The sequence below is a fragment of the Stigmatopora nigra genome, chromosome 2 (assembly GCF_051989575.1).
Source record: "Stigmatopora nigra isolate UIUO_SnigA chromosome 2, RoL_Snig_1.1, whole genome shotgun sequence".
NCBI classification, from domain to species: Eukaryota; Metazoa; Chordata; class Actinopteri; order Syngnathiformes; family Syngnathidae; genus Stigmatopora; species Stigmatopora nigra.
Genome location: NC_135509.1, coordinates 14329044 through 14344509, shown reverse-complemented (window position 1 = coordinate 14344509; position 15466 = coordinate 14329044). Strand labels below are relative to the sequence as shown.

The following is a 15466-nucleotide window of genomic DNA, read 5'->3' as shown; positions in this document are numbered from 1 at the left end:
GGTTTTGCATTCTAAAAAGTAGCATTTTTATGAATTACCTTCTATTTGAGTTCTTCTTGGTCTATTTCAAAATAGAATTTGGTTTTGTCTCTATTTACAAATATTATTGCCCGTTCTTTGAATTGTCCGGCATTATGGCAATTATCATGAATCTCATCCAATTTAAGGTCCCACTATCACAGATTTTATTATCGATTTATTGTGTGGCTGATACGAATCGACCCCAAATTAATCTACTTTGTAATCGATTCAAATTGCACCACTTTAAACATGAATCTACCTATCATTGTCCCATTTGTAAGATATGTATTGTGTCTTTGTCTGAGAAACGGATATACCTGTAGTCTACCATAATTTGATAATGAGTAGATGTTTCAGCTTGCCCACATTTGATCTTAACATGCCCCATAGATTTTTTTTGAATCAGGCCATGGATGGGGTAAAAGCATCTCTCTCTTAGGGATCGTGTGTTAGGCGAGTATGTGCGACTATGATGCACAAGGAGCAACCTGTCTGGGTGTGCACAATCAGGAGAAGCTGCCCTTTTCTTTTCTAGCTCTGTGGGAGACAAAAGAAATAAGCCCCCTCTCGCTTGGTGTATGGTAGCGAAATAAAAGAGCACTGAAAGCTGATCGGCCTGTTCTTTCCTCTATTTTCTTCCTCTCCTCCTTCTTTGTCCATTGCTCTGAGCAGCTGGCCTCAAGTCGATCACATTCTCAGACCTCAGGCAATAATCCTTAAACCATCGAGTGGATTTGAGTGGCTCTTTGATCTATGACTAGGACTGACATTTAGTTTCACCTGTCCAATCTTGTCAGGGATGTCTTCATGCTTTGGCAATTACAAAGCTTTTTATTTAGATACTTTGACAAATATTTGTTTTTAAGTACAAGACTTGTCATCCTTTTGTCTGGGAGTCATCTCTCAAACTGGCTGCTGGTATTTAGAAATGGAGAGATGATTGCCTGTTAAAAGCTCCCCGAGGGCAGGTGGGAGAGGACCACAATTTGTAAATATGTCAATTTCAAGACTGGAACATACACATATGTGCTAGTTCAGTTTTGGAGGTGTATCCATGTTCTCTACTTTTCTCTTATTTCCTTTGTTGCAGTTTGCCTGGAAGCTGATTCATCATCTTGTCGTGGCCTCCGGTTACTCCTGAGATAAGAAATTGCCATTGTAGACATTCCCAAAAGATTATTTTTTTTACCCAAGTTAGGTCGTGATAGTAGGGCCGAACTGGTGACGCTGCAGGGTCTGCACACAAAGTGGGGGTCTTTTGGTCTGTAACCAGAGTGAGGAGAGGAATGTAGGATGTGACCTAGGTTGTTGTTTGGTCATCAATAACAAGGCTTGATGAGAAAAAATGTTGAATACATTCATTTTTCTTGTGTTGCATTGTCATCAAAATGATTAACATTTATTTTACCAAATTTTCTTGTCAGGTGGAATTCCTTAGGCGGTCTTAAAGTTTGAGGAGAAAAATAGAAATCCATGACTCACTTTGTAGCGTCAAATTCAGCTGCAGTGCAGCAGCCTCTCAAAACTAAGGCACCCTCATTACTATGCCTTCTTGGTGCAGGTTTGGCTCTTCAGATTTTGTTGCGTCAGATAGAGATACAAATTCCCTTTAAATTTAAAAAGTACTCTTGAGCTGATAGATTGGTGACTTATATTTGCAAACACGCCTCAGGGTTTGTAAATATGTGATAAAAATTCACACAAAAATATTTTTTTTATGTAATATCTGTATCAGTATACATGAAAATTACAAGTTGGTGCTGACTTACATACAACCTGGTCAGAAATTCACAGAGAGCAAAAAGAGGCAACATTGACTTAAGGGAAGGCCAAGCAAGCAAGATAGCCTTCTAATGTGCTCCTTATTGAAAACCAAGGAGACCACAGAGAATTTCACTAGCCTTTTTTCCACTCCATAGGGTGTGTGTGTTTACTGCGATGATAACATATGGGTGAAATAGTCACTGGTGTTGGTGTGGCAGAATGTCCATTGTTTTTTTTTGTCTTTTATTGGGGAGTTAAATAAATATGGAAGGAAAATACAATGCCATTTAAAAAAAAAAAAAAAAAAGAATATGTGGCTGTCTGTGAGCAATGGATTCATTCATTTATTTCAATACATATGTAGTGTCTGTGTTTTTAGTATTTTGTCAGTGTGGACCTGTGCATATGTATTAAATGCTGTTAGATTTTTAACATAGCTCCTGTTCTTAAGTTTTGCCTCCATATTGTCGCACGGTTTAGGAGCAGATATAGGTTGTGGGAAAATTATTAAATCTTTACAAGAACTACATAGATCCAAGCAGTATCGTTTTGATGGAAGAGAGGATTCATTTTATTTTTTGTTACGGATTGAATATTCGCTACTTTGATAATGACCAAGGAAAGAATGTTGGGCTGCTGTTACAAGAAGTCAGTTTTCCAAGCTATAATGTTGTCACTCCTGGTTAAAGACAGGCGGCATACATAAATTCTGACATCATTACCTATAAAAACTTGGAGTCCCAAGTTAATCTAAGGCCATGCATTCGCAGGAAGAGAGAATGAAATAAATGTAATGTAACCACAGCTCTTTGGAAATCTTGTATTAAAATATTTGGGCAATTGTCCTAAAAGTAACTCAATCATTCCATCTGTCCATTGCTTTCTCCCTTTCTTGAATATGCTTGTTCCTCAATAGTTCCTCTGCTGCTTTAACCCCATCAAAGGCCTGGAAACCACACGTCCTGTTGCAATGTTTTTGTGGCAAGGCAATGTGGGGGCTGTAGCAATAGGTGTCTCAGTGTCGAGACAGAAATCATGACACCGCAAGGTGCTATTTTTCTTTTAGTTGGTCTAGCACAAATAGAAAAGTAAGGCAGATGTTTCCCATCTGGGTTCATGCACTGAATGTGCAGTATCTGTTCTCCTATGCACTCGTCTTTCTCATTTTAGACTTTGGAACACAGGTGACACTACTGGCAATGTAAATTATGCTTCACTGAAATGCAGAAACACACGTTGAAGCTGTCATAAATGGCGGTAATAAGTGACTTTGTTTCCACTAAGTATTCACAGGCATTTCATTCACTTTGAGATGTTTGCTTTCAGAACAAATAGTAAAATACTCACATGCAACATCTTGGGTTATAGAGAGGTTGTTAATGTAATCTGATGCTTTTCTTTGTATTATTTTCTTTAAAGGCATTTAAAAAGCATTCATATATATAAAGAGGTTTATATTTTCCGGATTTGTAGTTGTTGAAACATTTTTGTTGTTGTTGTGAAATTGCTCTTTAAGTCATACTGTCCAAAACAGAAATAACAGTACGAACTGAGAGCCTATAAGAAGTTTAGGCGTGAATGTTGCTGATAGTATTAATTATGGTGCCTTCAGGGAACGAAAAAAAAAAAGTTTCTCTTTGAAACACGCCTCTCATGCTGTCCTTATGATTGTGGTATAATTACACGGCTTCATGCTGCATGAATAGAAATAAGTCGTTAATCAATGTGTTGGTGTATGTCTTAATTATTATTGGGGAACTCACAAAAACACAGTTATTGTTTGAGACTATATTTTCATCAGTATCATTCAGAGATTTTCTTGTTTTCTGTTTGCAACTGAAGAGCATGGCCTCATCTCTACTCTAACTCTACTAAAATTAAAACTAGTTAAATGTATTAATCGCTTCCACACGTATAAAACAGATGGTTCAGCCCATTGCATTTGATGTTGTGGAATGTATCACACAATAAAGCAGAAATTTTACAGCGTGTAATTAAAATAATTGGCTGTGGCCTGCTTGAATTGCAATATTCTTTTTTTGTAGATGTGTCGTGACTTAGTTCTTCATTTTTCTAAGTGACACTTCAAATGTATTTGTGTAAATCACAACCTTGTCATGAGAATGAATCTGGAGACTGTCATAGACTATTGTACATATCAACTCGAGTGCAACAATGTACCAAATCTTTAAACATGTTTTTATTTTATAGTTGAGTATATCTTTTTTTATGTTTATGATGAACATTTGTCATGAACACTTGAACACTGGAATGGTATAATAGAGCTAAATAGATGTGAGGACATTGAGCACAAACATAATTCCTACAAAAGGCACACTGGAGTACAAAGCGCACTGTCAAGTTTTGGGTATATGATTTTTTTGCCTTATAGTTTGAAAAGTATGGTAGGAAGTGCACCATGACATTTTTTTTAGGAGTCAGTGTTAGATTCAAATCTTTGAAGTATTTTTTGACATCTTTGAAATATCATTTTGTTATTTTGTTATTTTGTCATTTTGCTATAGCCAATAATCATAACTACTTTCATGGAAACTACAGTAGGGACTTAGGATCTCAACATTTTTTTACAGGTTCAGTAGTTTAAAATAAAATTAAATCTGATTAATGTCTCACTGATTCCGAGGATAATGGTCGCCTGCTTTCATTGGAATTTACCCTATGGCTTTGGAAGTCACAAGCACATGTCACATGTCCTAATGGGTTTAGCAAAGGCAATACTTTATTAATTTCAGATTAAATTCTTTAGAAAGTGCCAAGAATGTGTTCTTTGGTTGCATTTTGTGAATTTTCTTTTCCCTACAAAACCATTTTCAATCATACCTGATAAGGGGAGACGTAGCCCTTTTCAATATCAGTCATGAGGATTAAATTATAGGCAATAATGTCAAATGAAGCAGTACACCAAAAGTCTTGCTCAGAATTGGCAAACTCAAGTTTACAGTTCTTACCAAGCACATGGTGTCTCGTAATTGTTCGACCATCTTTGCATGATACATTGCGATTGTAGTTGTTCTTTTGGTTGGTATCTTGTGTGAGAATGATTGCCTCTTTAAATGCATTCATCAATCTTATGTTTTCCTCTTTTTTTAGGGTTTACTGGTTGACGGCGGATAATTATAGTTCATCAGCATTTTGGGCCAAAATATTTTTTCTACTTTGCTGTAATTATACTCTATAGTACATGCGACACATTGCCCGATTTGAAGAAGAACCCAAAGATTAGGGTTTTCCTTCCGTATCCACTGATGATTTTTGTGTGGCAAAAAAGCCTCAATTTCCAGTTACTATTTAAGGCACTGTGGTAGAGCAACTCAGCAGATGCACTGCAATATTTGATGTGGTGCAAAGTACCCCAGATAAGTTGTTAGATAAGATTACTGAAACAAAACTCTCAAGTGCCGAACTGATGCATTTTGCATTTGCTTCAAGTAACTTTTTGGAACTTGTTCTGCAACAGTAAGGTAGAAAGAGTGAAATGCTGTATTTGGCATTCCACAGTAGATGAATTGTTTCTAAAGCTCTGTTTTTTTTTGATGATGAAGATGAAGCTTGTGTGCTTTCACCTCTTTAGCTTACAAGGCAGTTTCTTTGACAGTTCAACTGGCATAGATGCCATTTTGAACATACGTATTTGCACCTTTTCAAAGTAGAAATGGGAATTATGTGATGTGGCCAAATGTGGACCATTTGGATATCATCCAGCATAGAAACAAAGAAGTTATAGTCCAAACTGATCTCCACAGAGACCAAACGGTGCTCTTTCATTGTCTATATCAGCACTGTGTCTTTTAGGCCACATTGACTGTAGCTCCATCAGTCAGCTAGATTTGTTGCTGACAGATTTATGGCCTTTTTATTCATGCAAGTCCCTATTTTCTCCTGCCAACATGACAACAATGACACTTTATGAAACATCAAGTGTGTCCGTTTATTTTTTATTTTTTGGTTGGATATTATTTAAAACATTGGCGTTTTATCAGTGTCATGTATGGTAGAGGGTTTTGTGTACGCACTATGTAAATATGCTTATCGCCTCACAGCAGTCTTGTTTGAAGGGACTAACATTTGACTTTTATGTCCTGTGCTTAGCACTTTGTCCACATGCAAATCCTTCATTATTTAGACGTCAGGACACGTTACAGAAATAAAAAAATAAAATTGATGGATTGAGTGACTACATAATAGCAGTTCTTTGGGAGATGATACATGCAGCAGGTTTGGAGTATTTCCTATGTTTACTACTGTATGTACACAGTATAATTACTTTTGAATTAATTTTATTGTCAAAATAAGCAATTTAGTGCTCGAGTGTCAAAAGTACGACATACGAAAGAAACTAGGTCTCCAATACAATAATGCCTGTCATTTAAAAAAAAATGCTTTTAATTGTTATTGTTGTATTTATTTGTTCTTGAATAGTTTGTGTTTACAGATTTTTTTTAGTTATTCCTCCCAAGTACTGCGGAATTTTAAGTTTTGGAGCTAGTGAGTTTGCCGTGTGTGGTTTTAAGGATTATGGTTAAAGAAGAAATGTTTTGTTTTTCATTACTCTGAGTATTTGCGACAATGTGGAAGTCAGAAACTTCGCATTTGGTTGCCAATTTGCTGAATTTTTTTCTTTCTTTCTCAGAGATCCGGGCCCAGTTAGTGGAGCAGCAGAAATGCATGGACCAGCAAACAGACATGAGAGTACAGTTGCTGCAAGATCTTCAGGATTTCTTTAGGAAGAAAGCAGAGATTGAAATGGAATATTCCAGAAACCTTGAAAAACTTGCCGAACGCTTTATGGCGAAGACTCGATCCACGAAGGACCACCAGCAATACAAGTAAGTTTAACAACATTTTGTTTAAGTTTATGATTTTTATTCATTTTTTGGTAAAAACTTTAGAATAAAGTATATGAAAGGTGCCGGTGCTGGTAACTGGTGCAATTGGTCCCCTTTTATTTTTTGCAGAGCCTTTTTGGCTTCCCTTCTTCTCCCGACCCAGTTTGAGTTGATTAAGTGTTCTGAAAAATGCATGCATTAGCATATTGTTTGAACTTGCGGTGGGAATAAAAATAAAACTTAATAATACTTTTACTTACTGACTGTAAATAGATTTTGCTTGCTGTAGGAATTGTCAATGGCTCAAGCAGCTGTGCTACCAAAGTGTCTCGCCAGTTAATGGAAGCTCTGTGGTTTACATTGCATGGTGGATGGACACATGAGCATAGCTCTTAAATAAATACAATAAGTTTAAATGGCATTAAAACCCTCCAGTGTGCTTTAAAACTAAGGTCTATATTTGTGTGTCCATGTGCAGCAAGCACACAGTGAAGCCCTTGTGTTCACTTTTTGTGGCCTGTTTTTGTTGGACAGATTTGTCTGTGGTGTGAAAAATGAGTTTTCACTCAGCCTTTAGCCTTCAGTCAATTTTCATATGTCAGGTCAGCTTGGTAGAGCAGCAACATGTTAAAATAGCATCACTATGACCCGCTAGATTTCTGGGTAATTAGTCTAGACAGGCAACATTCTGAAGGAAGCCCCTGCTGGGCCTGTCGACGGATTTGCAATTTTGAATATGAAATGACATACTTAAACTGAAAACTGTAATAATTTGGTTCCTTTGCCGATCTAGGACATTTCTGTTTTTCTCCTGAACTGTATTCTAATCCTCATAATACTTTCTATAATTACATCCACACCTTGTTGTACTTTTTCCTTTATCAGTTTCATATAGAACAATATTGTATTTAAGGTTTAATGATATATAGGGTAATGTAATTACATGTTTCCCTTTTTGTCCTGGCCACTGAAAGTCTCAAGCTTCTAATCTGCCAGATATTGGAGACCACACAACCGAATAACTTCCATCTGTTTTGTAGCAATATTTTATCACACTCAAGTTGAAAGGGATTAAGGGCACAACGTTAACTGCTTCCCGATCCCTCCAACGTCAAAGGCAAGGCACATAAAACACACACCAATTCTCTATTGGGCAAGTGGACAGTGCAAGTATGAAAAAAATGGATTTATAACACTATAATGTCTCATGGTACCAGACTAAGTCGCTTTTCTCACTTTTACTTGGTATAGCTGCTGAAGACAAAAAACAACACACTCTAACAATCAGTGCAAACGGGAGCAGACCTTCTTTCCGAGTTAGCCATTCAAAATCATCGGAAACACCAGTCCTCAACAAAATATTCCAAAACATAAAACTGCAAACACCAAAACCCATTTCATCATATTACAATTAATACTGTTTGAGCTGTCCATTGCGTTCTGGTTACAATAGGTGGACCACCATTTGGCAAACTATGACCTAAGTTTAAAATGTCATGGAGTAATATGTTCTGCAATTAACAGTAGTTTATTAGTAATTCTGGAGATCCCAATCACAATTTCTTTGTGTCATGCCATTAGGCCGGGGGGAATGGCTCAGCTAGAAGCACTTAAAATCTTGGTTTTATACTGATGTCACACTGGATTTCTCTATAAAATAGGTAGAAAAAATATACATTTCTGTAAGAGGCTTGGATGTGGTTCTTTGTTGAGCGACATTATCAGTGGGCTACTATAGGACTTGGTCGTTTCACCTCGATTCTTGATAAGATCACATTTCATTAGTCTGCACAGTGACGTAGCAATCCTTTACTGCCGGGAGCTTTCTTCCTTCATATGTGCACAATTAAATGTTGGCATTCACTCTTCCTACATTAAGGCTACACAAATGAACAAAAAACACATTAACCTCCTAAGACACAAACTGTTACAAGGCATGCATTTTTTTCTCTTTGATATTTAGGATAATTGGGACATGATAAGTGTAAAAACAAAGAGTTATCTTTTTTCATAATGTAGCTTCTGAAAAAAATGATGTCCACCACATAAGTGTAGTCCAAAATGTAACATTGTAGTCTTTGACAACCAAATGTGATGTCCACACATGTGGACGCCAGGTCATAGGAGGTTAAAACTGTATCATAAGCCAACAATTAGTCAGAGTGAGGATTTTTACAACTTCCACGTCCCATATAGACTGCATTTCTTTCAGTAATGTATGAAATACTACCCCCATTCGCCCCCATCTGTCTGTCTATCTGACCCAGTTCTTCCAAAGGCAAGAAGGAAATGATGACATTGTGAGATTTTCCTGGTATTATGTTGCATGAGCAACTCCAAATTCTCTCCACAGAAGTCTGCTTGTTTCTTTGCATTGTTAATTTAACTCGACAGGCAATTTCAGGTCATCTTTAATTGTGTTATTTGCCAGAACTGTCCAGAGATAGAACAATTCTGACCATGTTGTCTCCATTCTTTTCCTATCTTTCCCTCCCTGCACATAGTTTGTATGGGGATGCAACATCAATAAATTATAACTTGGCATTTATTAGAAATATTTTATAACCTGTTTTAGTATTTTTTTCAATGTACATTCCATCACTTTATTTCTCAGTTGTTTATATGCAGTTGCTTACTTTTGCCTTTGGCAGCAAATAGGCTGCCAGACCTAAAGCATCAAGGCCAAATCAGCAGATAAATTCTGCGTTTTTCACCTGTTGTGTTGACAAGTCTTGCATGTCTGTGTCAACTGCCCGTGTGAGGCAAGAGCAAGGGCGATTCTCCATATGGTTCCTGCAAGACCTGACCTCTAACCCCTCTTGGAAAACTCAACAAGCATACACACATGCAGTCACACCAATAATTTTCTGTCTCGGATTAACCCTGCGGAAGTGAGGAGGTCAGAGCATACAAGATTGCAATTCACTCTTACCTCAACAATATACTAACACCTCGCACTTGAGAAAATCAGCCCATGACGTAGAATAGTATCGTCCAAGGCGGAACTTTAAATCAGATGTCATCATCATATTTGTGTTTGCTTCATTAGTAATATAATTATTATCACTGCTTATTTACTGCAGAATAATTTCCCATATTGCATTATTTACATTACATTAATGTACTTCACATTTTAATTTCGACTCTGTGCATTATTTCGTATTTGAAAGGGTATGAATAACCTACTCTAAGAATTATTCCTCTTTGTTTTTTCAGTATTCCTACATGTTCATCACCCTCAAGCTCCAAAGAGTACTTAAAGCTTTTGTTTGGCTCAGAGAGCTACATGAGCTCTGCCCCAGAAATGTCGTAGATACACATGTGTCATACTTATCATTTTGGTCCTTGTAATCTAAAAGCAGAAACTGCTATCTGGGACATGAAAAACCAAGGGACCCTGATGATTTTTGACAGCCTACAGATGAACAAACTCATTTGCGCTAATATTTACATTTTCAATATTCTGATTCCAAACTCGCTTTCCCCCATAGAAAAGACCAAAATCTGCTGTCCCCTGTCAACTGTTGGTACCTGCTACTGAACCAGGTCAGGAGGGAGAGTAAGGACCATGCCACTCTGAGTGACATCTACCTGAACAATGTCATCATGAGGTTCATGCAGATTGGCGAGGACTCAACACGACTACTCAAGAAGGTAAGTTCTATTCAACACACATTTAACCAGTAATTGGACAGAAATTGTGAAATCTAGCAGATTTCACAAAAGTAATGAGATTTAAAACCTGCAATTACAATGGAAATTGCTTGATGCTCCACATAAAAAAAATTCAAGTACCATCTATATTATGTGAACAAAAGCTATTTGTTATGTGACACAAAACACGATGTGGAGAAAAGTTATGAAGTAATATGTTACAGTGCCTTTTTGGATACATTTGATGATAATGATAATTGGGATATTTCTTGCATTTTGATGACCTAAAGGTCAATCATTGCATCAAATGACTGCAATGTGACAAGTCATGCTACATATAGGATATTGGTGGTGCACTTATAGAAAATTAAAATACTGTAAAATCATAGCAATCACGCTGCTCCTTCCACCATTCCATCAAGAACAAAGATTCATGACCAAAACTAGATCTCTGCCGCCTGGTCCGCCACAAGGATGGCAACTCCCTTTTGGATTATGCAGTTTTTTTTTGCTGTCGGAGTCACATGAACTCACCACAGACCCAAATTACAAAGTGGCTTCGAAGGCCTAAAGGCATGCCTTTGTGTAGACTTAGTTTTTCTGACTATTTCCATCTGTCTGTCTTTCAGTCCATCTTTGCTTCTAACTCAAGCGAACTTTAAATATTTAGCCTCCCCGTTGAGGTGAGATCCTTTTAATTCATAGGTGTCGTACAAAAACTGGAAACTTACTGCTCCTATTTTCTATGGCGTTTAAAGTGTCCTATAATGTCGCCATAATTAATAGTCATATCAAAGATTTTAAAAGATGTTTTTACCATTCTCATCTAACACCCACTTTGGTACATTGACCAAATGTTTTAAAAACCAAACATTTTTTTCTTTTAAAGGATCTTTTTTTAAGCATTGACGAGCCAACGTAACACTGTAAATTGTCGGAAATTACATGATGGTTTCCTTAAATATTTTTAGAAAGTTGTGATTAAAGAACAACAACTGATCAGTGTTAAGGCGCAAATACTGAAGTTATTTTTGCTATGGCATCAGTGAAACCAACAGTGGAAGCAAACAACAAGTAGTCCGTGGCACTCTAAAATGTTTTTCTTTTGTTGTGTGTTTGGTTTATTTTTGTCGTTTTTTTTTTTCTGAGGTTCTACTAAGTGACATTCTAGAGATATATGGTTATTGTTGCATTACTGAAATACCCAAGACTTTTAAAGTTATTTTAGGGGTCATTGTATAGAAAAATAGAGTTGTGGTGATAGGTCCACATTATAGGAGACCTGAGCCTCTGCTAAGTGTCTTATTAAAGCCTCACCAAGTCTTTGATCATAGAGGAGCTGCAATAATGAGGCACAAATAACAGTTTGGAGGTGACAGGTGTGTTTTTTTTTCATCTCAAAGAGGATTTTTTTTAAATACCTAGTACTTTGTTTTATGCATTAGAGTGGGTCGTAAGTAATTGAGGACTCCATAGCCTTCAAATTGTCCTCATCAAAATCTCTAGGTTGAACCATTTCTATTTGCTTTGTGAATTATGGATTATAGGTAGGTTAGATCGCTTTAAAAATAGGGTGTTTTCATGTCTAGTACGCCTGTTTATATTTATATTCTATTTATTGGCCAATTATTATTCTCTGCCTTCATTTATTCATGGTAGTCACATTATCATTTTAATTTTAATGTTATAGTTGGCGATGCTTCCAATTCAACGCAGGGTGTATCAAAGAAAAGATCTTTCCTCTAAAACTAAACTGGATTATCCCTTTTGCAAGACTTCTTACTTGCGTTAACCATTCAGATAATGAAAGATTAAAGGGATCAGCCTGTTTGCAGCAGCCTTTGACATCATTTGACCCTCGAGGTAACCTCCTAACCAAGCATTCGCTCATTCATTTTCTGAACCTCTTATCCCCACAGGGGTCGTGGTGGGTGCTGGAGCCTATCCCAGAATATATTTCTCAAGTGCGATGCACTTTAGTATTTATGCTTCATTCAAAAGCAGTTTATAAAGTAAAAATATATATATACTATAAAAAAATACAGTACTAGGTTCCTAGTATTTTTTATTTTTTAGGGTAGTTCTTAGAGAGGTATGTCAGCATGTTTAGATAGTATGTGAATCAAAATAGATAAGTATGAAATTAAATTGTGCCATGTATTGTAGCGTTGCTACCTCTCATGCACACAAACTCTTCCAGCTCACATAACGCTGAGAAGGCCATTTATTGAGCCCTGGAACACTTCCAAGGCTTCCCAGTGGAGTTGAATTGATGACTGCTCACCCTGACAATCAAATATTCCATCCAGAGAATTTCTGGTTGTAAATTGTTTTTTCCTTTTGTCAAGACCCATGTCTATCTAGTCTTTATGTTGTTGTTAAAAAGAGAAGAAACAACAAATGCAGATTTTTGAGAAAACCCCCCACAAAATATATATATATTTTCTCCAAACAAAAAAGTACAAATGAAGAATAAACAATTCATCAACAAAATTCTATGATGATACTCTCTGAACAAGTCTTATTCCTAAATGTTTGTAACTGGCGTTTGTGAAATTTGAACTTGAAATGGGAAATTGCCTGTCCAGGTGGTGGTTAGGAAGGTGTTGCAAATAGGCTACTTTACAAGCATGATTCTCTAATTTCGGACACCAGCCTGTTAGCCAATGTAAGAATGTAATCCACTTGGCTGTCTATTCAATGAGATCAGCTGCCGCAAAGTGTTGTGGGGAATGTGCATCGACTAAGAGTGTCAAGATTGTGCGTCAAACTTGTTTCAAAGGTCCATTTTGGCTGAAGGGGGCTGATCTGCATGGTGTTAGATTTTAATCATCTTAAAAGTGCTTTTCAGCACAGAGTCATGCTCAAGATGGAGTTTAACTGGAGTTGAGCCTAAATGGGCATCATTGCTTAAAATAGTACTGGCAGAGCCAGACAGTACAATCATGCTTATCATGGGAATTGTTGGCAATGTTGTACGATTAAAGCTGGATGGCATTTAATACAATTGAGCAACATTTTTTGTCAAATTCGGCAACATGAATTAAATGTTTTGATAATGGGAATTACTCACTTTGTTATTCTAATTGTTTTTGCATTCTTTCCTTCCCCCCAGAGCAAGGAAATAGCATTTCAGCTCCAGGAAGACTTAATGAAGGTCCTTAATGAGCTATACACAGTAAGTAGTACCATAATAATTTCCGTTTTTTTTGGACCCAATGTGTGTTAAGTGCATTGGTTTGTGCTTGCTCAGTAACAACTACAGACAAATTGTGTGTATGTGTGTGTGGGTGTCAGTGTATAAGTATATATGTATATTTATATATATATATATATATATATATATATATATATATATATATATATATATATATATATATATATATATATATATATATATATATATATATATATATATATATATATATATATATATATATATATATATATATATATATATATATATATATATATATATATATATATATATATATATATTATTATTTATATAATCACTTTTAAGGATGTCAACACAACAGATTCTGCCACAACAGTGACACAAGTCAATATAGTTTTTGCCACTTTAAACGCACGCGTGAATCTGACCTTATTTCGCCCTTGTGAGACATGTGCACACAGCACACAACATTGACTCATGTACTCTTGGGTTTTGAGTAAGATATTGCATCAGGCATCCAGAGTCCCTATGTCTGACCCTACAAGTGAAATAACAGGTCTGGTCGCTCTCTAAATATGTCAATCTAAAAGAAGCAGCAAAGTAAACAAATCATTGCCAGATTCTTGACCAGTAAATGAGGAGTACATCGCCCAAGGTCAGCCAACCGTCCCTAAATTAGAGTGAGTTGAGCCAAACCCCACCAAAGGCAAAGGGTTCCAAATTTGGCTTTCGCTCTTCTCTTTTGACAGAAATAACCCTGTAGAGAAGGCAAGAATGAAGAGAAAGGGGAAAAAAGAAATGTTTAGATTCATAAGAAGGATCTGTCTGAATATACGGTTAAACCTTGAGTTTGTCCAAGCGTAGTGCTAACACAGTTTCTAGAGCTGTATGGGAATTTTATTTTTCTTTACACTGTTCAATGTAGTACTACGGGGAGGGCTATACCTATAGGCCTATTCGATAAATCACCACTTTTTACTAATTCATTTACTTTTCATCTATTTTTAATTAATTCAATGTCGTGTCGCATTGTTTTTTCACCATTAAATATGCAAAGAGAGCTGCTTTTTTTCTTTCAATATAGCACACGGCAGTATTCTTTTATTCCTTTATTGCATGCATGCACCGAAGAGAAGGATTAAAAGTGCTATTTAATAATGTAGTTACAAAAATTACTGACCGCAAGAAAATAATAAAATCAAATAAAGTCAAAAATAAGTTCAAAATGAACTACGATTGCCCAAATTCCTCAACTCACTAACTTTAAGATATTTATCAGTCCTGAGACAAAAAGAGAGAAATGCATTCCTTAGATAATCATTCATTCATATTCTGTACTACCTAAAGTAAGGTTGTGGGGGTGCTGGAGCTTGTTTCCAATATTAGTATTTCACCATGGCAATGGGTATTAGCTCTGTGACCACTCTTGGTTTATGTTATTGGAATGAAATAATAAGGCATGTGGCTGTTTTAAGATTTTAAACTTTTGAGCTGAATACTGTCCCATAAGGATGAGTCATACTGATAGTCTAGCAACCAGATGTCCAGTCAAGAATACAATATGACTAATTAGTAGAACGCTAACTCGAGACTTGCCTTAGTCATGTATAAGAGTCACAGTAATATCCTTCTTTGTTTCCAGGTGATGAAGACGTACCACATGTATCACTCAGAAAGCATTAATGCAGAGAGCAAGCTTAAGGAGGCTGAGAAGCAAGAGGAGAAGCAAATTGGCAGAGGAGACCCAGTTTTTAACATTCGCATGGAGGATAAATACCAAAAGCGCAACTCTGTGAAAAAGATTGAGAAAATGAAGGAGAAGGTACATTATTAGAGCATACACAGCTTTCAACTTGTACACCTTATGCAAGTTCTGGCATACTTTGAGAGAGAAAAAAATTAAATGCCTATAAGAAAGGATTTTCTTTTGAAAGTCTTCCTGGAAGAATATTGAAATATAGATGATATGGAAGTGTGCATCAGTGCGCATTTGTCATTAGAT

The 15466-nt window shown here is 36.4% G+C and overlaps 1 protein-coding gene across 5 annotated transcripts in view; it reads left to right on the top strand.

Moving 5' to 3' along the window:
* The window catches only part of LOC144192033 (SLIT-ROBO Rho GTPase-activating protein 1-like), a 39990-nt gene that overhangs the window by 5804 nt on the left and 18720 nt on the right, over positions 1-15466 (top strand). For 4 of the 5 annotated variants that reach the window (XM_077711070.1, XM_077711054.1, XM_077711046.1 and 1 more), the window contains exons 2-5: positions 6437-6632; positions 10124-10286; positions 13402-13464; positions 15107-15286. In XM_077711070.1, coding sequence (XP_077567196.1) covers positions 6437-6632; positions 10124-10286; positions 13402-13464; positions 15107-15286 — 602 coding nt within the window. Of the gene's footprint in view, positions 1-6436; positions 6633-10123; positions 10287-13046; positions 13465-15106; positions 15287-15466 lie in introns of those variants that run through there. The other variant, XM_077711078.1, reaches the window with a different exon arrangement.